At 28.1% G+C, this 24,906-nt stretch overlaps 1 protein-coding gene across 1 annotated transcript in view; it reads right to left on the bottom strand.

Annotated features, from left to right (window-relative positions):
- LOC126737469 (dynein axonemal heavy chain 1-like) overlaps positions 1 to 24,906 on the bottom strand; it is a 101,766-nt gene that overhangs the window by 57,082 nt on the left and 19,778 nt on the right. Inside the window, exons 19-29 of the mRNA XM_050442380.1 lie at positions 23,450 to 23,582; positions 23,172 to 23,399; positions 19,761 to 19,953; positions 19,419 to 19,710; positions 19,182 to 19,360; positions 15,892 to 16,064; positions 15,705 to 15,837; positions 15,169 to 15,356; positions 14,920 to 15,082; positions 14,197 to 14,307; positions 13,141 to 13,232 (exon numbers count right to left, since the gene is read on the bottom strand). Coding sequence (XP_050298337.1) covers positions 13,141 to 13,232; positions 14,197 to 14,307; positions 14,920 to 15,082; positions 15,169 to 15,356; positions 15,705 to 15,837; positions 15,892 to 16,064; positions 19,182 to 19,360; positions 19,419 to 19,710; positions 19,761 to 19,953; positions 23,172 to 23,399; positions 23,450 to 23,582 — 1,885 coding nt within the window. The remainder of the gene's footprint in view (positions 1 to 13,140; positions 13,233 to 14,196; positions 14,308 to 14,919; positions 15,083 to 15,168; positions 15,357 to 15,704; positions 15,838 to 15,891; positions 16,065 to 19,181; positions 19,361 to 19,418; positions 19,711 to 19,760; positions 19,954 to 23,171; positions 23,400 to 23,449; positions 23,583 to 24,906) is intronic.

The raw sequence follows: 24,906 nt of genomic DNA, 5'->3' as shown, positions 1-24,906 counted from the left end.
ACTGGCCGGTGATAAACTGGAATGTACCATCAAGCCATACTACATGATATTAGGAAATATAATGAATTGGCTGGATACTTGTGTGACGTTTATTATACCTGTATTTCTAATCATAATAATGAACGTTATTATTGCTAAGGTTGTTTTTCGATCTCATCATCTGGACCTTCAGGATGACGACCAAGGTTCCACCGAAAGAGTGCGGTTTCATCATGTAAGTTCTTTTGTAAGTAGCGAATTGATTATGTTATATCTGTGGTAATTAATTATTTGTTATAAAGTAGAAGGCTTTTTACACATATATTAAATTAAAACTAGTATGTGACTCTCTTCTTAAAACTTTATATAGTAAAAGGTCTTATTTAAAAGATACTATGAAAAAGTAAACCTCATAGGACTTATATACTTTTATACCTCGTTAATAGGAATATTGCAATATGAATATCCTACTGCAAAATTTTTATTAGAAAATATACCAAGAAATTACTAAGTGAATTAAAGAAAAAAAATAAGTATGGAGTAGGAACGAATACTGTTAACGAGCCATTTCTAGCCAAATTATTTACAAAAAGAAAAGTAAGGAATAGGATAAATTTCTAGCGACAAAATATTTATAAGAAGCAATGTACTTCCAACGAACAATATGTAATATTTATCCAAAGTTATTATGAAAACTGTCGACTAAATAAAAACGATATAATATTTTACATTACCATTTTGGAGAATGTATTTCATGACTTAGATTCATAGCTAGCATAAGAACCTCTTAAAATACTTGCTTAAAGATAAAAAAAATTAATTGAGTAATTCGAGCTTAATAATTACATTTTACAGCAGATTTTACCAGAAGATGTGTACACCACCTATAATAACTTCTTAAAAAAAACACGTTCTAAATCTGAGAATCTGGAGACAGGTTGAGTGAAAGCAAGTTTTCAAGAATATCCAGATCTGAGCTGATAGATTAATATAGAACTTCCTCTGAAGTGTTGTTCTATAAAACAGTGGTATCTTCATCAAATATAATATATTTTCCAGGGATTTTAAAAATTAGGATTAACAAAAATTAAAAACAATAAAGGTCTTAAGAGAGAACCTTGAGGCACACCTACAGTAAAAATAGACTTTTATATTGCTATTTTGTAATACGTGAACATCGCCATCGAAAGCCTTAGCGACATCATAAATTACGGCTGCTACTACACTACCTTAACGAGAGGCTTGGATTTCTCTTCAAAGAGATAATTTTTAAAATTGTTGGTAACACAGGACTACTGAGAAATACACTTGTAGAATTATAATGGAAATACTATCCGATCCAGGAGACTTTTTATTTTGAATTTTTGGTATTACATTTTTTATTTCCGTTGTATTAGTAGGAGAAATTGGGTAAACTATAAACAGAAAAATGAAGAATACTATATAATAATTCAAGCTTTTTAAAGAGTATTTAACAATATAGACCGACGAAATTAGCAAAACACATAAAAATAACACAGAGAAGTTCAAATGAGCTATTTTCTATCCATGTGTGGTCACGAGTTAACGACAACTCCACATCTACGGGATTATATGTGAATATAGGCTAATGTGTCATACTCTATTCAGCAAACAAACGTGCGAGTGAGACATCAAATCCTACTGGATCTAATGTGAGATAGACTATATGAATTTTTAACTATAATATCTTTGTTCTAAATACGTCTGCTTTATTTCTATTTTGGGAATGGCTACTTATTAAAATATTTTAATTAAAAATAGCTTAAAATATCTATGCCAGTATTCTTGAAAATAAATTAAACATACCCTAGTAATAAATAGCAGTAATCCTAAGAGTGAGCATATGGGAACAAAATACAGAAAGCTTTTTTATGTTGTATTATTAAGCGAGTATGTCAAAGTAAGTCTTAATGATATTCTAAAAATGAATTTTTTTATATATTACTGGAATAAGGGCTTACATAAACACTAATCTGGAATATTTAAAAATAAAATGGTTGGGCCTTTAAACCATATAGAATTTGCTTATTGTTTTTTTTTTTTAATTTTTAAGAATAAAAGATTAGGGATAAAATGTTTTTTAAAAGTTATTTAAAGTGAAAAGTTTAGTGTATATTACAAATCAAATATTTATTTTCGTTCAACTCCTATACTTTTAAATAAGCTATTAGGTAGAAAAATTTTTAAGCTGCTTAAACTTTAATATTTTAGGCATAAAAGATAAAAAATTAAGTCATTACTTTTGTTTCCATATTTATTTAAAATATATGCAAGCAAACAATTTTTATAATTTTTTTTCCAGAGTAGTGAATCCACTAGGACTTCCGACCCTGAAAATTCCAGTTCTTCACGACGGGTAAAATACGAAAGCAGACAGTCAAGAAGTAAGTATACAAAAATTTTATTTCTTCTTCATAATTAGGAACATGGCGATTCTTTTAATTAATAGCAAGGAGAAATGTAAAGCTATTTTATTACGTAATGGATATAACTTTGAGCAAGTTTGGGAAACTTTTCATTTAAAATAAGTGGGAAAAAGCGAAAGCAACTTTGGCAAGAAAGGTGGTAAATAAAAGCAAAAATAAAGGACGAAGACGAGGATGAGTATAAAGCTGTTTTATAACTAAATAAAAAAAAATTAATTAAGTTTGAGACACTTTTCATTTGAAACAAGTTAATACCAAAGTACTTTATTGCATCCTATACATATTTGAAAATAATTGAGATTTACCATTAAGATATTAAGATAAGCTTTTACAAAAAAATTCACAATTTTACTTATTTATTGAAATTAACATTTTAGATATTAGTAACTTATCTTAAAAAGCTAAAATTGTATTGTCGTATTTTCATTGTAATAGCTTAAAATGAAAAATATTAAAGCAACCTTTTTATGCATAACTTAAATAAGTCTTGTTCCTTTTTATCTATTGTCTTGGTATTACTTTTACAAAGTTGTAAGGGATATGAAATTAAATTAAAATTTTGAAATATATTTTGAGCCCAAAAAGGCGACGCAAAAGAACTGTAGTTACAATACTTAATATTAGTTGAGAGAGGTTTAAAAAGGACAAATCGTTAATTTGACAAAACTAAATATTTATCACTAACCATAGGTTTCTCAATGTAATTTGAAAATTTCGGGTTAAAATATATAACCTAAGACAATCTTTTATTTAAATACTGTTTTTATATAAATTAGGGTGGTATATATACGTTTTATAAAATGATATTGCTTTCTTTATACAAAGCTATAAAATAGGCAAATATTAAAAGAGAAAAACTTGAAGCATAAAAACTTTATTAGGAAAAAATTTACTATACGTCCCTCAAGATTTCTAAAAGGTTTGTAGTAATAATGAATTTCTCTGAATATATTATTTAATTTAAAGACTTTTTTGAGCATAGCTAACATATTTTTCGTATTAAAGAAAACACTCTAAATAAAAATTGAATCTGGTGCTACATCGAAAACAGTCCATGCAAAGCTTAGGACTATAAAAAAATTCTCGTTTTTGCGTACGCATTTTTAGGAGTACATATTTACACAAATTCCTTTACTTCGCCCCTTGGCAGAAGTGGCACTTACTCTTATTTTTTCAAATGGGAAGAGTTGTATTGTGCTATTCTGAAAGGAATAGTTTTGAATATTTTACTAGACCATTTTTAACAATTTGAGTTTATCTTTAGCTCTTTAATTCTACGGCTTTATTGCTTATGATTTAAAAATAAAGAAATTAGTATTTGTTTATTTTAAATTTGTTTAATGAAAGGCATACAATTAAATGTATATTCGAAAATTAGTAGCGAAATTCCAGTAACCTTGTTTAATGTAAAATAAAATGTCGAATATTGAGAGTTTCATGAAATGAAAATTAGACTTCCAGATTTTCTGCATTAAATTAGTAGAAAACTAAAACTAAGTTACTAGTACTAAATTACATTAAGTACGAGAAAATCTTTTGATGATGAGGTAACAGACCATTGTGCAAAGAATGTATAATGTTATGAAAAAAGGTCCGAATTGTTGAATATTAATTATACACGAACACAAATCTGATGTTCTACCATGTGTTCATATATAGCATCTACAGAAACTAATTGTTTGACTTGGTTTATTCGTTGATCACATGGATGAACCACTCTTTTGCCGGAAAATTTAATTGGAGACATTACCTAGACTTGTGGGAAAATACCGTCAACCTAGCGCTTATAAAAATTATGAAAAAAAAACAGTTTTACCATTAAAAAAATTCGACACATGACATACGCATATCAAAACATATCCTTATTAAACAAAAGTAAACGAATCCAATGATTTTTTCAGTTTTCACATTCAAACTGGTAAAAACTGTCCTTGCTGGACCACTCTATGTATACAATAAAAGCACGCACAGCTATTTTATGCATTTTTAAGTAAAAATTAACACATATACAATTTCAATATCATATGATTATCTTAAGTTTAGTACCTTAAATATTTTCAAAAATATATTAAGCAAAGCTTTGATTAAAATATTTTTTGGGCATAACTTAAATGAGTATGTCTACACTTTATTTATCGTTATTACTTTTTCTCTATAAAAGTACTTTAGAGTACCAAGAAGGCAAAATTAAAAAAGCGAAAGTAAAAGTTATTATAGACTTTTATTTAAAAAAAAAATATAGCGTGTGTTTGAAATAAGAAAAAACTTATCCACAAAAAAATGTATCATATAAAAAGTAAACAAAAAGCATTTGCATATATACAAAATTTTTATTTTAGGGCACAGAAGAACTCAAATGACCAGCATACAAATACAACAGAACATAAATAAAATGCTTTTACTGGTTTCATCGGCCTTTATTGCCTTTAACTTTCCAAGGTAAGCGTATTATTAGGTTAGCAGTTAATTAAATTTTAATATCAAAAGTTATATAAGTATAAGTTTTAGTTATTATATTAAGTATTTAAAAATATTTTAACTAGATACATAACATATAAGAATAACGTATTTGTTTGATCGGATCCTTGAATTCCAATAAAAAATATTATATTACTGCCCTAATAAAATAAAAATTAATTCAAACAAAGAAGGATTTCATACGTCAGTTATATTTATTTAGGATATTAATTTAGTTTTCACAGGTTTAATTAAATTCAAATTTAAATTGATATGCGGATATAAATTATATTTAAATTCAAGTTTAATTTAATAGCCGCCAGTCTTCTCACTTGATGCCTTATACGAGTATCATGACTTTTTGAGTTTTAATTTATTTATTTCAAATTTAAATACATCCATTTAAATTTTTATTGTTATATACCTTTGATAAGAAGAAATATATAAAATAGTTAATCTACCTATAAAGAATGAATTATACATTATTACATATTATCATTAATAAAGTTTAACGCCATTAGTGAGAAGTGGAAAAAAAGTGGCGCCAGTTTAGGTCAGATAAAACTGATTTTATTTCAGAAGAAATATAGACGTTTCTGCTTTTATTTGAGATATTTCAGTGCTGTAAAATAGGCTGTTTTATTTTCTTTATGACGGTATTCTAATAACTTTTTGTTTCTACTATGTTATGTTTAACTCATATTTATATGGAATTTTAATTTAATAAAAAAAGGAGAAAGCATATGCTTCAATCCCGAACATACATATACATCAAAGGATGATGTTAGGATCTATTTCTGCCTAAAAATCAGCCTATGTCTAGTGATGAGATATGAAATCAGTTTTATTTGAAAGTTAAAGCCTGCGACATTTTCCTAATTATTATTAATCGCACGTTATTAATAATTAGGATACAGGGTGATTATTAAAATCCAAGTTTTGTTCACCCTGACAAAGGCTTAATATAGGCCGAAACGTTGGCAATAAGGAAAGTTTTAAAAAGCTTGGATTTTGATTGAAATTGAAGCAAAAACTCAATTTTTGATGTTAATTAGATGACGAATTGTTAATACTTCAGCATTTTTAGGTTGTAAATGAATGCAGTAGCTGTGAAACTTTAGTTATTAATTTTCAGATCATATTGTTGAATTCTAATTTTTCACTTTTTTGCCAAGCAATAATGTCGAGACGCAATTTGTTTTTTACCTCAAAAATGCGAAGTATGTTGTATATATATGCAGATAAATGTTATTGATCGACGTGCTTAACTCGGGAGCAAGAATAAGAAATTCATATCCACGTAGCAGAAATACCGCAAGTAAGCACAACACGCGTTACTGTAGCAACTGGTGTAGGTAAATGATCTGCTTATAAACACTTTTCACGGAAAGAGTTTTTAACCGTATCATTGCACACCTGAACAAAGTTTATTGAAAGAAGATTTGCCAACTATATTCGAATTAGTATATTTCCTTTGTTATGAATATGTATCTTTAAATAAAATATTCTTTTATACCTGTTCAATTTTAAAAATAAATATAGATGGGAATACAGAAACATATTGTGTATCCGAACGTTGGTGTTTCCAGCAGGATTTAAAATTAATATATGGTTTGTAAAATATAACCATTATTAATTCTAAAATAGTAATTTTAACTTAACACAATATAAATCAATAAGACAATTTGAAGTCATTCAAAATAGAGCTATGAGAATTATTATCAAATGTAATCACTATACTCCTGCATCATCTATGTTAGGTATATTAGGGATTTATTCGTGATCCAGATAATTATATTTAGTGTGAATGTGTTTATTTTTAAAGTCAAGCAATGCTTATATCTACGTATATCTATAATAAAATAAGCATACTGGGAGATATTCGCTATTATAGAACTAGAAACCGTACAAATTTTATCTATATCAGATGTAACACTAGTCAAATGTTGAACTTTATCATTTGCAGAGGATTAATTAAAATTAATAAGTCACCAGCTAATTTTGAATAATAATTTTGGTAATTTTGATTTAAAGATTTTGTTTTTTTTTCTTAAGTCTTGCTTTTTACGATATTTCATTGTTTATTTTTATATTTACAGTTTTACACTTCGATTTTATTTAATTTTAGTTTTAAGTTTTTTTAATATTTAAACTTGTCCTTTATTTTAATAGGTTTTATTTTTTATGTCTTAGATTTAGCTTCTATTTTATTTTTAATTTTTAATTTAAGCATGCGTTCTATTATTTAATTTTTTCTTACTTTTAATTAACTATAAACGACTTCAAACTGCTCGATGCACACACTTACTTGTTATTCTTAAATGTTCCTTTCTATTAACAGTATTATGTAATTAATTATTATACTGTACTTGTAGCTTATGCTAAATAAAATACATTATTATAATTTTCCCATAATTCATCTATAGAATTTTTGAAGAATCACCTTGTATAAATAAGTTTACTAAATTTCAAAGTTCCTCTAGACCCTAGCCTAGTTATCCTTATTAGTTAGTTTAATTTTGCATTGCCCACACGTAACTTATATCAAACCCTTATCAGCTAACATAAATATAACTTTTTATTTTTATATTTACTGTTATTTATTCTTAAAATTAATTTCAGTTACGTTCTTCGAATAACGGCCTACTTCGAATCACCGCTAAGAAAGAAAGTTGAACCAGACTATGTGCTGTGGTGTGCGCAACTATTTGCACAGCTACTCTATTACACAAACTTTAGCATTAACTTTCTGCTGTACGCCATGTGCGGAAAATCGTTCAGATTATGCTTGAAAAAAATGTTTAAAAATGCTTATAGGAAACTTTTGATGTAAGCACATAGTAGAATTTTATTGTCAATTTATGTAAATAATTTAAAAATGTGTGATAAACAAGTTTTTTTTTAAGTAATTAGCTCTAAGCAACTTTGTGAAATATTTAATTATATTTATGTGTGTACATGATGTATTATAGGTAAGTTTATTGAGTGTCTATTAAGAAAAATCGCATGTATATGTAACGTGGTGTTTAAAAAATAAATTCAACAAAGAGTAAAGAAAAAATGACTTTTAGTCTTTTGAGCAATTTTTTTAATAATTACATTAAACATAATATAAAATGTTTATTAAATGAATAGCATACAACGGATGAAACAACAACTTTCATTCATAAGTAACATAATCAATTAAATTGTTTGGTATTTGTCCATCCAATAACATAGAGATTTCAGCATTATATAAAGTACAGAGTGGCTTTTTATCTCCCAACATGGAGATATAATAAAATAAAATGTTTGGATGGTTTTTTATGGTAAATTTGCGTAATTTAATCCAAATATATTCAGTATAAAATTAATGCTGTTTAGTTTGAAAATTTGCGATGCACCCCGGAAAAACTGTGGCTTAATCTTTTACACGATCTACCAAAGAACGTGGTTTAATCGGACGATTAAAAGAATTTCTAACCTAACTTTTTTTTTAAATTTAAGATAAAGTTGTGTTTAATTCTCTAAATACAGAGGTAATTATTTAGGTATTTATCTACAGAATTATAATAATAAAATTTTATACTTTCATTGAGATTGACGCTAAAGTCCATGGTTATTCACCATCGATTAGGTATTTCCACATAGAAATTTCTAGTTAACCCCAGTATAGCATTTGCAATACATATTCTATACATGGTGTCTATATGAATCTCCTGCAAGTTCTGTGCCAGTTTACATGAAAATGAAGAGTTTTGTTGCAAAATATACGCACCATCAAAAGAAACATATTACTCTAGATGAGATGCATCGTATTTATGATCCTAAAACAGACTAAACTCATAATTTACTGTCAAAAATAATTTATTTATTGCTAAACTCTATATTGAAATCATTTGAATTATGAAGAATCTATGATGAGAAGAAAAAATGGAAACACCTTATACAAGACTTTTCATGGATCAGAGGTCAAAGAGACTACTTTTACTACTTTAACTAAAGGCCATTGAAAAGAGATCTGGACAAATGTAATTATCGTAAGGTATGTAACATTCCTTGTGATAATAGATCTGCAGATTTGATGTGATACCACAAGCCAGTATTACCAATCCAGGATAGCTACTCGGTCAAGTTTGTCGAAATTTTGGGAAAAAATTGTTCATCTGTTTCTGAAAACAAGTTCTTATTGGAACGTAATTTGACGTTAAAATGGCGAACTACGTGAATCAATAGAATACTGCTAATAACGCAATGGAATTTATGTAATAACCAATTTTAAATTTCTTCATGCATGAAAATGTCTTTTTTTTGACATAGAATACGTGGTTAAAATTTCTTGGTTAAGATGTGGATCAGTATAAATCAACAATTTTGAATTCTGGAGGAACCATAAAGACCGAAAAACAACTATTATATATTCAAATTAAAACTAATAAAATAGATAAATTACATTAAAAAGGAAACCAAAAAAGAAACGATAATAGGGTAGTACTTGTAAAGGTGCCAATTCACATTTAGTTACAACTGTTCATACTAGCCGTCCAATTTTCATAAGATATTTGCCGGATGATTTTATTAACTTTGATAAACATGTTTTGTTAAAGTATGCTGCTGCACTTTTCGTATTTTTGCTTAATAAAAAAAAGGAGTAACAAGGAAAACGTTTGGGTAAAATAGTGGTAAAAAATTAAAATAACCTCCTAAAGTAAACATATTTAAATTTTTTTATTAGCTAAAATTTATTTGTTTCAAAGGTTATAGTAATGTATCCAGAGCCTTTAATTTTATTTAGACAATCAGGGTATAAGCATTTACGGATTCTATTATTTTCTTGCATAAAACTACACATCTTAGATATTCAGTAATTATAAGAAAATAAATAGCATGTTTAGTTTTTAATATATAATTAATAAAATTGGATGTTATCAGTTAAGTGTATTATTTCTCCTAAATCCGTAAATCCGATTTAAAATTGAAATAATTCATGATATTTAATGAAAACCTTTAAACCTATTATGTCAATCATATAAACTGGCAGCGATATCCTATCAATAATGATATTATTTAACTGTATTTATTTGGTAAATCTGTTCAAAATGCTCATAGGAATGAAAATAAATTACAAGTACGGAATAGCAATAATCATTTGACATTTCCATATGAAAGTTATGCCAAAAAGCTTAATGCAATGTTGCCAATGTACTTCTATATGCTAAAAACCTCTGATAAGGTGGACGTTATAATTTTTTTTTATTAAAAAATTTGTATGTCTAAAAAATTTATATTAAACTGTTTTATGCCTTTTTTTCGGAAATTATTGTTAATAAAAAAGGGCAAAAAATTGAAAAATTACTAATAAGAATATTTCTCTTTCCGTGGAAGTAAAAGTCTAGATATCCAGTAATTTGAATCAACAAGTTCTTAACTGCTGAGTTATATTAATATATATTAATATATAATGTGAATACATCTTTAATAAAAAAAAACTATTTGTATTACTACTTTAAACGCCATCTTTACAAATGCCTGCAGTATGGAGTCTCTGCTAATAGTTCAGCGTATTATTTTGTCTAATCCAATAAAAAATGATCTTTTTAATTATTTACGAAACCTATTTGAAGCACCTTTTGAAAATTTTATAAACCGCCTATTGCTATATAAGTATTTACACATGTTTGTTTGGTCAATTCCAACTAACGAGATTCACTGTTCGTCCGATTAAATATTTTATAGAGATAATGCATGTTTACGATTGATTTTAGATCTCCTTAGGGCTGTGCTATTAAGTTACATTACGTTACAGTACTATCACTATCGATATTGTTACTACTTTTCATTATTATTCATTGTACTTCACTAATAGATTAAAAAATGCAACGATTCCTTCATTTTACGTATTGGTTCTGATAATGGATAACGGAAAACTGGATACTATTATGAGAAATATTTGAGTCTTCGACTAGTATTTTATTCTAGTTATATTTTACTTCACTTGAAAAAAAATTGACTAAAATCATTACCTTACATGAAAAAAGCTGTCATATAATCTTGGCTAGAAAAACAATAATTTGGACAAACATACGACCAATAATTTTTGTTGCTCATAATCGACACTGCTAATATCAACAGCTATGTAATAAATAAAATGATCAAAGCTTTTCAGAAGCATCAAATGATAACCCCTATATTAATTGGAAGTATAATTTTATTTTTTTTGGACTATTAGAAGCAGTCAACCCTCACCGTTACAGATCAGTAATAAACAATAATGCAGAGAAAAAAATTGCTGCTTAACCCTACTTTTTAGTATTCCCTGAGAGCACTATGAATTCTAATTCTATTAATAGCAGGACAATTGCTTTTCTTGTTGTACCGATGAATTATAGGAATATAGACCCTTTCTGCGTATAATAAATCTTTTCACCTTACGTGTACCATTGGGATAAAGGCCATAAACAGTCTCTGCGAAATTAAATTGCGGTGACACAAAAGACCCATATTTAATTCTATTTTAGCTTGTTATTATAAATTCTGCCTTTAAGAAAATAGAGTATTGAGGGCAGAATAAAATTTTCCAAAGCAAGTTGATATAATGTATGATAATTACATTTTTGTACAGCGATAATAATAGAATTCCAAATTAAGTTTAATATTTGCATTTTCTGTATGGATCACTTTAAATAAATATAATTTGTGAGTCCTGTTAGTATACAAATGATACAGAAAATAGTGAAACAAAGTTATCAACTTGAGGTATATATTGTAAAAAAAGAGCCATGCATACTTGAAAGTAAGAAGACCGAAATGTTACTTCTTCAATCAAGTGTTACTTTTTGTGTCAACAGCAAATATTTCAAAATACGTTAATAAATTAACCTCTTAATACTAAGTTAATAAGAGGAAATTTTAACTCTACTACTAACTATATAATGACTAAAGTCATAATTGAAAGAATTGAAGTTGATTTTATTCATTTGCTTGATTAATTTTTGGCAACAGATTAACAATGGTGGATTTCCAAGTAGGGAAAACTAATTCTTGCAACCAAAAATTAATTAAATGTTTTGAATTAGGAGAAGCAAATTATTAAAGTGCTATTATTGTTCTCACAGCCAGATGCTCTAGATTTAATACTAAATATAACATTAGAATTTATGTTCTTAGTTACTGCAGCAAAAATAAAATTTTCACTTCTATTGCTCCATAAATTTTGATTTTGCTGGATAGACCAAATATAAACTAATTTTTTTTGTTACCTTTTTCTTGTAACTACAATTTAAAAAACCCGTAGGTAGGCTTTTTTGCCCAGTAAGGTATGTCAAAAATATATCACTTTTAAACAAATTTCATTTTTGAACCTTTTTAATTAATTAAAACGATCTGTAAGACACGGAGAGTCCAGTGTTTTCTGCATCTTTCGAAATTGGAAAGAGGTTGATTATTTGTAATTGTTACTTCATATTAAGATAATGTATGTTAGATTATATAATATGTACCATTAAGACTGACACAACTCTTTTTTAAGGATCGCTTTGATGTACGTCAATGGTTTTTACGTAGAGCATAATCATATGTTACGAATTATTTTCTTTAAATCTGTATTAATCAATATCGTTAATCTTATAACAAAAAACTAATTTTTTATCACATTACTATAAATTATTCAACTTTTTTTTATACTAAATAGGTTTAGTACAACGGATAAGAAAATTATCCGAAATACCAACATCAAATTTACCTCAACTTAAATTTTAAAATCTTTATCAAATTATATTAGGCCTATAACGCTTTTGTCGTTCCTAGTTGGGTTCAGAAACATAATGCTCAAGATTACAAGTCCAGAAAACACTATCTAGGTACTGTTAGTACTGTACAAGACTACATGGCTTGAATAAAGGTTGTCGAATTATTATTTGACATTCAAATTTCTGGCGATAATTGTTGAAAATAATTATCGGAAATAAAGAGTACTTTTTCAAGAATATGCGTTTTATTATTAAATTTTGCACCGGCCACCGCCTTTCCGACATAAAAAGTAAAGCAATCAACCAGAAATTTACGACTTTGACTGCCCCCCATAAATTCATAGAAAAGTACAAACAAGTCGATTCAATCGTATTTGCTTTTTCTGGTGTGGCTTATATGCAGTAATTTATGTTTAAGAAAAAAGGAACTTTAACTTATTAGATTTCTGAACTAAAGCGATCTTGTTGAATAATAATATTATAAATATTGAACTAGGATGTATTAAATTCCTAATAAGGACAGAACTTACCTTAGTTTTTCCGGAACCTGTAGGTCCCACTAACATTAACCCATGCCTTACCACAGTAGTTTCGTACAGCTGAATGACTTTTTTAACATATTCTAAAAAAATATTGTAGGTGTTTTATATTTCGGTAATTAAAAAACGTGATACTTTTATTATTTCATTCATTTAATTTATAGAAACGTACCATAAATGTTACCTAAGGTTTTATTTATTTTTTTAAGCAAAATATATTTTGCTGTACGGTATTGGGCGATTTTATAGTTGAAAACAGTTTTTTACTATGAAAAGTATTGGAGGTTAAAATATCTACAATATCTTTTTAAGATTTATGTATATATATTAATAAATTAATATTACTACCGCCAGCATGAAAAGAATTATACATTTTGCTTATAGTAAACGACTTTTTTTTAGAATTATAATTGTTTAGCAGTTAGTATAAATATTTTCTTGTTATTAACAAAAAATTTAACTTTTAACTGCTATTAAATAATTTATTAAAAAAACATATTAAATTCAGTAGAGTAATATTTTTCTCTTACAACTTGCTAGAAAACTGTTTATAAAACAAGATATAGTCACGCTATAGATAAAACTCAAAAACAGGTCACGGTTTCTTATATTAATTAAGTTTGGGTAAACCGGTCAAGTTTAAAGAAATCGATTTAAGGATTTAGTGGCTTTTCTCTGATATGCTTTTCCTGCTTATCAAGCCATTAGCTGCTTCTGACTATTAAACTTTTCAAAAAAAATATCTTTGTTTAATTGTAATAATTTCCTGAATATTAATAGCAATTTTCTGATCGAAATTGCATCTAGGTTTCAACCAGTAGTATCTGTGCAGCATATATATTCTTTTTGGAACGTAATATTAAAACAAAAAAATAGCAAATGAACTTTGTTCGCAATGCAAATACGAAACTTACTATATTGAAAAGATGAAACAAAAAAAACTTCGTTCCTTTATATTAATTCTGAAACACCCTGTAAAAGATAACTAAAAAATAAATATAAACCTAATTGTTTCGAATTTATTTTCTATTAATACGCCATATTTACCATCAACATCTTGTAATCCCGACTTAATACAGGAATTTCGGATAGATAATTCCAAGGCACCATAATCAACCGCCTCTTCCACCATCCTAGGAAATAAATCCGATACTATTCCTAGAAATTTAATAACTTAGTTCATTAAAACTGATAATGATTATACATTATTATTATATTGTTGAATAGCGAGGAAAGTAAACTAAAATTGAAAACAAAGTATGTAAACTAGTACCATAGCCATTAAAGTTATGCATGATATAAAATTACTTCACTTATATTTTATGCGTTTTTCTATTAAATTTTTCAATAGGCCTTACCAGGTTCTTCTTAAAAAAATTTTTGGTTTCAAACATGATAGTAATAAATAGCATAAAAGACATTGCAAAGATGTACTAAAATTTTGATCATTAAAATAAATTTTTTTATCGGTAGGGCTTAAGCTAAGAACCATTTGATGGGTTAAAATTCCATAAAGTAAAATAGCCCATCAAGTTTGGAAATACAGTCAACAGTATCCAACTAAGAGAGTACCAATAATAAACGATTAAAGTTGTACGATAGCTCCCCTAAAAAAAATTAAAACACAAAAACTACCTCTATATAGTTGCATATAGTTCATTATAAGAAACGCTCTATTAAACGTAACCTAGCTAATTAAATTCCAATTACCCAATCCCTAATCATCCAAAGCGAATTTAATATAGTCGATTAAAATTAAATCAAACCTACCGTTAAACAATTTCAAATCGTCCTTCAGGAACTTGGGTACGTTTACATCCCGCAAAGCTCTCAAGCAAATTTGCCTTTCATCCATTGTCGGATTTTCCCGTTTAAGATTGCCTGCTACTGATATTACGGTTTTGACAGCACGCATGCCAAAATCATAGTGATCCTGTAGATTTAAAAAATATATATTTAGGTAGGTGTTATAACAAAAAATTAAAATAATAATCTTTTTTTGATGCTTTAAAAACTTACCTGAGAGCTTAATTGTTCAGAACTTAATTTAAACGTAGTAGTAATTTTGTTCGCTAATTGTTTTGCATTACCGAAACCAAAGGAAAATAAGGAAATTTCAGCGATTAGGCTGTAATTTGGAACCATCATAGACACAGGTCTGAACAAAGCTTTTAGATTGTCAGGTAATTCCGTTCTGCCAGCATAACCTATTGTAATAAAGAATTTAACAAATAAATTTCCATTTCCGGAGATGACAGATAGTAACGTTTAAGATTGTTTCTTTAAAAAAAGTATTGCCAAAAGCTTTGGCCTTATAATGCAACTCATTTACTCTCAACTACAGTCAAACAATTTTAGTATTTGAGATATAGATTAAATCTGCAAACATATGAAAACGGATAATTTCTGCCGAATTCAGCTTATATCTACTCAAATATCAACTGCTTCTGACGAGTCCTACAAGCACTTAAAATAAATGGATGACTCAACTGAATTTATTATATATACGTCTAACCGTGGGTTACCAATCACTTTATATATTATTGAATATTTACCTGGATTCATTGTTATAAACACCGCACATGATTCTTTTAAAACAATTTCACTGCCCTCAAATAAAAATCTATCCAATCTGGCCTGTTGCGCTTTTTGTATTGTAGTAATTTGTTGGGCTACCACTGATAATACCTGAAAATATATTTTAAATGTATCAATTCTATTTGAATAAATTAAATAAATTACCTCAATATCAATTCGATTGAATTCGTCAAAGCAGGCCCATGCTCCCGAGCTAGCGAGCCCTTTGAAAAATTTACCCATTGCCATAAAATCTAACTGATCGGAGCAGTTGAATACGACACATTGAATTGCAAAAGCTTTTGCCAAGTCTTTTGTTGTTTCCGTTTTTCCTGTGCCTGTTTAATTTAAATGGTATTAGTAATTATACAGCATTTTCACTTTTAATGGGAGAGATTTGTGGTTTGGCGAGAAAAAGTTGAGATTTTAGTACATACATTTTTAAAACAAAGAAATTCTTAATCATATCCACTATTTAATATTATTTAAAGCGCAATTACCAAGTAACTAGTATAAAAGACTTTGAATTGAGACCAGTAGTTACTAACGCAACCTAAAGTTTTTTATGATTAAGAAAATAAGTGAAAAAGTTACTTATTATGGCTTTTTTAATTAAAATTTCCTTCAGACTGCAACTTTGGAAAGGTTGCATAATGTTCAGCGAAATATTTTAAAAATTCTAAAAAGATTAGGTGTTTTAGTTTAGTTTTCTTTTAGTTAGTTTAGTTTTCTAATAATCAATGTCCAAATACAAAGTCGTTTTAATGTTGAGGTTCGAAAACTAGTTTTATCATTTCAAAACTAATAAAACTGCCAAATGATTTAATTTAAACTTTATGGAACTCATAATTAAATTTCTCTATATCTAGAACTTACGTAAGCATATTTTTCATCATTCATAAGTTTTCTTATGAAACAACTCCTACAGATTCGGCACCTAATAAATAAATTAATATATCTCTTAAGGGTAAAATATAAGATTGACGTAAACCAGTTAATCCTATAAAACGTGCTATTTCGAGAATAATTGTCAGTAATTAATATGCACCCGAAGATTTTCTGGCACCGATTTTTTGGTGGTGAAGTTTAAAGTTTTAACTAGATATTGCTATTAAGGAATTTTAAAACATCTATTATTTAAAGAGCCTTGGAGTGTAAGTGGGTTTAAAGGGTATATTTTTAATTTAGCACATCCGTACTTTTTTATTATATTGAAAATCAGAAATTTAATCCCGTTTATTAACCTGTGATATAGATTATAAAATACATATAAAATTTATTCAAATATCATATATATAGGTTTTATTAAATACAAAAATAAATACAGTTAATTAAATTTTCATACATCGCGATTTTTAATTATATCTGAAAAAATGGTTTTATTTATATGGTTTTATCATTCATATCCACAAGAATTATGCAGAGTAACATGCAAAAACAAATTAATAAATAATAACAAGTTTAACAGGGCAATTAATATAAGATGAAAAGAACGTCTAAATTTGTCTAAATTTATGACCACATCTAACTAAATTGATTTAATAATATTTTTCTACAGCTTTAACATAAAAGGTGTTAAGCAAGTGACGACCTTTGTACGCACAGATCATCTTTGTTTTTTGAAATAATAATTTGTTTCTGTATAAACCGGAAAGTAATCGAGTTTATCTTGAGAATACCCATTGAGGTAATCACAAGAGTATTCATATTCTGTAGAAAAGATATTATTAAAAAAAATGCCTAAAGCGAATTTCCATTGAAAATTAAGCAAGTTGACCTTAAAATGTATGTCAGTCATAACTAAGATTATCGCAAGGTGGTTTTCGAATTCCTATACGTCTTATATTCCTATAAGATCTTAAATAGGGACACCTCAATTAATATATCTCACATGATTTTAGCACTGTTTGAGAGTAAACATTACTGGGATTGCGCTGGTTCAATGGAAGAATAAAAAGAGCGTTGAATTGCTTATAATCTAATAGTTTATATTACTGCACAGTGCACACAATGCCGTAATTATTGATTAACTTTAATTTACAGATTTAGCTTCGAGATTAAGCGAGAGCGAGAAATTTACGAGTATTTAGTTGCTTTTATTATGAGTATTTAGTCTATTGCCGAGAGTTTGAGCGAAACGAGAAAATGAGAAAAAATGTGTCACTGGGACAAAGGACCGAGATTTTTTATTACACCCGAAGAGCGAGTGGCGGTAGTGATGCGAAGAGTCCGGAATAATCGTCCGTTCAATCCGAATATCAAATTATTCCGAATCAATCCGGATATCTAAATCGTCCGGATACACGCCGCCCATCGTCCGTTCGACCGACAATGAAATAAAAGCTTTCACGAAGTTCCACGTTCCACCGGCTAAGAGAATCCGAATCGTCCGGATAAATAACCCGGCAATCGGCAATATCGTCGCGTCGCCTTGTGTAAATATTGTTTTATCTATACTTATTGTAATCATTTAGAAACATAATAGACAATACGAGAACGCCCAAATTGTTTAAGGGTCGCCTGACCTTCAGAAGTTTTTTTTGTAAACAAACCATTTTTGTATTGATATTTTGCATCGTTTAAAATATACTTGATTTATTACATACATAATTAGCTATTTTAGTTTTAGCATCATGTAGAAATCCGTAAAAACGAAATGTCTAATGAGTTGCATAATGCATACCTTATATTCGAAAAACAGCTATAAAAAACGTTTATCGGACGGTCGAGCATCGAGCTCGAAACATGACATAATTTGCCGAACGGGCGAGACATCGAGCGGATGAATTAATCCGGATGAAAAAACCGAATTTCCAATTCATCCGAATCAATATCTTCCGGATATTGAATTCATCCGGATTTTTACAACACTAAGTGGCGGGCAACTGCATCTTTTCCGTGCTTATGATGTATTTTTAGATTTTTCGGGGAGGGGCCGATAGCGAGCGTGACAATTATTTCAATAACAATACAAAGCAATCAACGAGAAAGAGGATTAAGAGATAGGCTTAATAATTTGAGAGAAATGAAATGGGTTGTGTTTCCACAACAAGCACGAATCTCTAGACTTTATCTTTTTACCATACACTACACCGTTCGACACTAATTAATACTTGAATTAGCTATTTTATTCATACTAAAGTTTAAACATCATTTTAACACTTACAACTCTTCATAAGATTCTAATAAGTCAATAAACTAAATCAATAGATTATAAGGCTAATCAATAAGAACTATGCAATCAGCATAGGAACTAAAAATCAAGTACTCATAAGCTCAATACCATAATTTTAAACGAACCCACCACAATTAAGTGTCCTTCATTCAGTTCAATAGAAAATCAGAATTTTTATGATCTAACCATAAACATTCCATGGAGATTTTCAAGTAAGAATTAAAATCAACTTCTATAGTAAATAAATCAGGTAAAAGAAATTAAATTGTTAATCATTTACCTGCTGGTCCAGCTGGTGCACCGCCAAATTTCAAATGAAGAGCCCCAGTTAACGTTAAATAACATCTATCCGTTAAAGGCGTAATCACCAATCTGCCACTGTTGCCTAAGTACTCGTAGCCATAGTTGAATTCAGCATTTACTGCTCGAACTTTCATTTGTTGTTCCACCCAATAGTATCTACAATATGATTTCAAAGACATGGAAAATATATCAGCGCATTGTTCAATTATATTACCTTAACTGACTTATCCAATCAAAATCGTTGCAGCTGGTTATATTTAAGTCCACCAAATTTTGCGTAACATCTCTAGCATGAACCTCGATGACTATGAGAGCAGAAAGAATCTCTCGTTGAAGGAAAGATAGTGAACCTTTCACTAATCCTCTTAAAGCATCTAAATTAACAATAACCACTTCGTCCAGGAACCAAGCGAGTTTATTCTCTTGAATTCCATTTTCGACACCAGCAGTCCAGAAAGTTTGACAACACGCGATGACTACTTGACCGGGCCAACAAAGAACCCAATCTAGAATTCACTGTGTTATAAATGAGACAATATTTAATACAATAAGTCACCTTTTCTCTCCTTTTCATCCAAATCTTTCAATGAATTACCTAAGGTAACCCTAATGGTATTTTTCATGGTTCCTTCTACGATTAGTAACCAATGTTCAACGTTTCCAGTTGGATATAGTGGAGGTTCCAGGTCAACGCATTCTTCTTCTGCAGAGAACATTTGAGTGATTCGTAGGTCATCTTCAAAGGTAAGCTATAAAAAATAATATTCATTTGCATTATCTTTCTGTGCTTAAAAAAATCTTAAAAAGTATCTTATAATAGGTCTAGAGACAAATTACGTCATTATTTAAAATCTTGTATAGGAAGATGCACGGAACTGATGCCTTTACGACCGTACACAGTTAAAGGGATTAAACAACCGCAAAATTTTATAAATCAATATTAAACTTGATTTTCCTCATAAGAAAATATAGTCTAATCTTTTGTTGGAAATTCGGCCTATTTCGTCGCATCATTTTATTAACTAACATTTAACTGGAAGATAAATTGATAATTTTCGACGTTAAAAGTCCTTGCCATAATATAAATGATACCTCTCATATTTGGAACAGAAAAGAGGATAAACCTTAGGATATTCTGCACTACTACCTCAGTAACCAAAAATTCTCTTTACGATGAAAATGGAGACAGATTCATTAATGCCTGCGCTGGATATTTTATTCAGGAATAAAAACCGTCTAATTAGAGGATATTATTTCAGTATCCAAATTTCCTATTAAGTCATTATTCTATGAGAGAATTTGAAATCGTCAAAATTTTACACAACATAGCAAGCAGCATTTAAGACAAAAATCGAAAAACGGAAATTATAGGAAACACCATTTTACGAAAGACGTGTTTGCCATGTAGAAAGAAACAACCTTAAAATTGCTTTTAGATCAAGTAATACTGCATAAAGGTTAATTTTGAGAGCGAAACAAGATTCTTTTGTAAATATTATGAACAGCATGTACCAAATACATTTTAAATGTGCTCACTCCTCTATGAATAAAAGCCACATATCTTGATTAATATGTCTGTTACTATAACGTCGAATTACTTTAAACGCAATTTTAGTTCTAATCTTGTTTTGCTTTTTGTCACTACATGGAATAGTATCTGGATTTTGTAACTATTGTGATGCTAAGAATAAATAATTTTGGTAATAAGTTTTTTGTAATTACCATATTAATAATAACGACTTTACTTTCTGAAATCATTTACAATGCAACAGGTAAAATAAAAAAAAGAAAATTCCTTATATTTAGACAACAGTATTTTGTGATAAAAAACCGACAGTATACATTTGATTCTGGAATCCATGGGTAGCCACGTCCCTTCGAGTAATTTATGTGAAACATGTTTATATTTTCTAATTCCATAAACAAATCTGATACAAGAATTTTGTACCCCTTGAATTCTGTTTTTAGAGTTAATTGTTAAATAATGCTCAGAAGATACATTCGGATTAGGAGCAGATAATTTGGAATTATATTGGTAAATATTCTGAGTTGTAGGTTTTATACCTGCTAACAATTTCATCTAAATTTAATATCAATAATTGCTTGGGCAGCACGTTTTGGCATAATTTCTTAACACCGTGTTTAATTTGATTTCTATCAATATTTAATTTTCTAAATATTGTAATGTATGTATCTAAATATGTATAAAAAAGCAATATCTAGGTCTTAAGAAATGAACATGTAGATAAAGTATCATAAGATCTAATATGATCTCCAAATATTTCCTCCATAATTAAAAATTTTCTTTCTTTTTTATCATTATTTATAATCATAATTACAAAAATCATGATAAGCATATTATTCCTCCGTTTCTCTATTTTGTTACAAGATTAATACATTTATAAAAGTATAACTCATTTATATCTTAACTTAATTTCGTCTCCCTGCAACCTATTATTCACTTATTGGATACCCTTTTTAATCTAAACTAGAGAAGTTGAGTTTCAAACTGACAACTGACTAGAATTTAATTTTCATATATTAGACCCAAAGGACGACCTACTAACGCCAGTTATCATTATCGTCATTACTAAGGGTCATATTATTCAAATTAAAAGTTCTCGCACGTAGGATGATACATCCATATAGATGTAGGTAAATAATAGCTTTATCAGAAAGTTTAACTGTTATGTACAGTCAAGGACATATTTCAAAATTATATTGTAATTAAGTCAATTTATTGGAGAATTTTTAATCAATAAAGAAGATAAAGAAAATATCTTTGGTGTATTATATATTATTGAGTAATATTAATTTAATTAAATTTGAAGGGATTCACCTGTTTTTTAATTTAATTTCGAGACATTTCAAATGCCTTTCATTCGATCCTCGTAAAAAAAATTTCAATTTATGATGAACCACAGCATTTCTTGAATTTCCAAACCACTTTATAAAATTAAAAAGATAAAATTAAATTTTGAAACCGTTCTAATACTGTAAAGATCCTATAATGAAGAAAAGGAAAAAAATTGGAATGTTTTAATTTAGAAAATTCCGTTCCGTTTATAGTTTTATCTCTTGAGATTTAAAGATAGAACTAGCTTTATTTCCTTATGAATGAAAATCGTTAAAAGTAAGCTCAAGTGACCTTTTTGTGTGAAAAAATGCTATTTTAGGCTTGCATTTTATTTACAATACGGTTTTTTTAAGACTTTCATTGATATAGTACTCTGTAATTTTAAATAAATAAACCATAAAAGTTTTTGAACTTTTTGGAACATTGATGCTAAGGTATTGTAATTATATTATAATTTTTAATATTTACCAGATTATCTATCGCAGAGGACAAATTTATTAATGAAGTAATCTACAATTTTCCTTTATTAACCAATTTAGGTAATTAAACATATAGGATATAATATGATATATTTTCTAGAGTTATTGATGAGGCAAGATAAAGCATTCTAATTTTTTTTTAAATACAATAGAGCATACATAAAATCACAATAATTTAAGTTAGACGACACATTCTGGGAAGGAATATGACTTTAATGATCTTGAATATGTTCTTTGAACCGTAGTTTCGCAGAGTTAACAGAAAGTCTAATATTATTAAAATCAATATTCAAACTTTAGACCTTAAACCACAAAATATTTTATTAATAATAGGTAAGTTCATTATATGGAAGTAAAAATTATATTTGTATGATGTAAATTACAATTCATATTAAAAATTGACCGAAAAAATCATTATTCTCATTTGCATTAGCCAAGTGACTAGGTATATTATTAATTATTCTCGACTTTAAATAAATTGATTTTATAAAATGCAATAGTATTCTGAGATTATTCTTCAAACATATGTATTCAATTAAGAAGACACTGTATATATATTTTTTTATTTCCTAACTAGCCTATTACGAGTCATTATAACTAAATAAAATTATGTATAATAAAGACGTCTTACCCTTGCAATATTTTCGAAACATTTTCTTAAATGAGGCTGCACAGCCAATGGATTCCTTGCCTGCGATAAAATCTCCAACAGTTCATCGTCACTGAGGAAGTAAAGCCGTGGAAACGTCGTTCTTTTAGTTTCCAAATATTCAGACAATCCCTTCTGAACCACTTGTAGAATATGATTGGCATCTTTTAGACTTTCTAACAGCCTTCGATCACCACAATATTCTATAATCTAAATATGTTGCATTAGCGAAAAATATTTTATTAATAAGTTATACTAACATTGGGAAGGTCTAGGGCATTGCGCATTATTCTTCTCCATGAACGTTCCATAGATTTATACTTTTTGCTTTCAACTGGTAGTTGTTTCGTTATATCATCGCTTGTGAATATTGGCTCCAAATACATCCATTGCCTAGAAAAAAAAATTTAATTAGTATTATTCATTATTATTGAAATAAGACAAAAAAAAATGTACAACTTATACTACACCAAAATATTGATAAAGTAAAAAAATTGTTTAATCCAAGAACAAAAGTTTAAGAAAAATACAAACATTATAACAAAATTATCATTTATTTCGTTAAAAGAAGAGTCTAAAGTCTTATCACTTAAAGTATAACTCGACGAATTCCGTTTAGCTTTTATATTTTAAGCTCTACTCTGTTAAGGCAGGTTAGTACGATTAGTATAAATAAAATTTGCTCTTCTTAATCAAGATTTATACTTGCTTTGTGTTATATTGCTGTATTATTTAAGTAAATTAATTGAATATACTGTTGACATCTTGTAAAAATGAATTTTTTTAATGTCGAAATTCAGGATGTTCCTTAAAAGGGATGATTCTTGGACTTAAGCTTTGAAAGTATATAGTAATTTACACAGCATTTAAAAAAAGAAACACAATAAATACTGGCATCTAGATACGCAGTTACTAGTATGTGTTAGAAAAAATTTAATAAATGTGACTAAATAATAAAATATATACATCATTTACAAAAAATGCGTTAGCTATTGCTAAACCTATAAATACTACCAAAGTTCTAAATTTGCATTATAAAAAGATTCATAATATACAATATCCAAAATTTCATGTAGTGAGATACATCAGCCCAATTATTAAAATTTTAAGGAGTATATTATTCTTTAGATCAATTTACAAATTTATACACATTCTCTGTACGTTTAATTATCTAAAGTAACAAATTATAAAATTTTGGTCCCAAATAATTAACAAAATGTTGTTCCATAGTATTTTTACAGAAAATATAAGAATTGTTATGTGATATTATGTTGTAACTAAATTTGCAGTGGGGTACAGTTTTGGCTTTCTTAGAACGATTTGAATTATATAAATTTGTATTTGTCCTAACCGCTCCATATTTAGATTATAAAAGTGTCGAACCGAATAAGCCTGACACCGGGAAATAACGCGATCTGTGTGTGACAATTTTCATTTTTATTTCAAAGGAATGTATCCGTTTGTGCTTTTATGTCAGTTCTCATATTAAATTACCCGACGTTCCGTAGAACTTTTTATGTCAACATTATCCTTAAATATCAGAGATTAATGATATAATTGTTTTTTTTTTAGAAATTACTATTTTGCTGGTTGAACATTGACTTGTGCATAACTTAAATGGATACTATGCCTTCAATAAGACAAAGTTTGTATCACTCTAAAATCTATCATTTAATATGGCTAAAATTAGGTATATTTGCTACCGTAAGAGAAAATG

The sequence above is a fragment of the Anthonomus grandis genome, chromosome 6, assembly GCF_022605725.1.
Source record: "Anthonomus grandis grandis chromosome 6, icAntGran1.3, whole genome shotgun sequence".
Lineage (NCBI taxonomy): Eukaryota > Metazoa > Arthropoda > Insecta > Coleoptera > Curculionidae > Anthonomus > Anthonomus grandis.
Note: the sequence above shows the minus strand (reverse complement) of the source record. Positions and strands in the feature narration are given on the sequence as shown.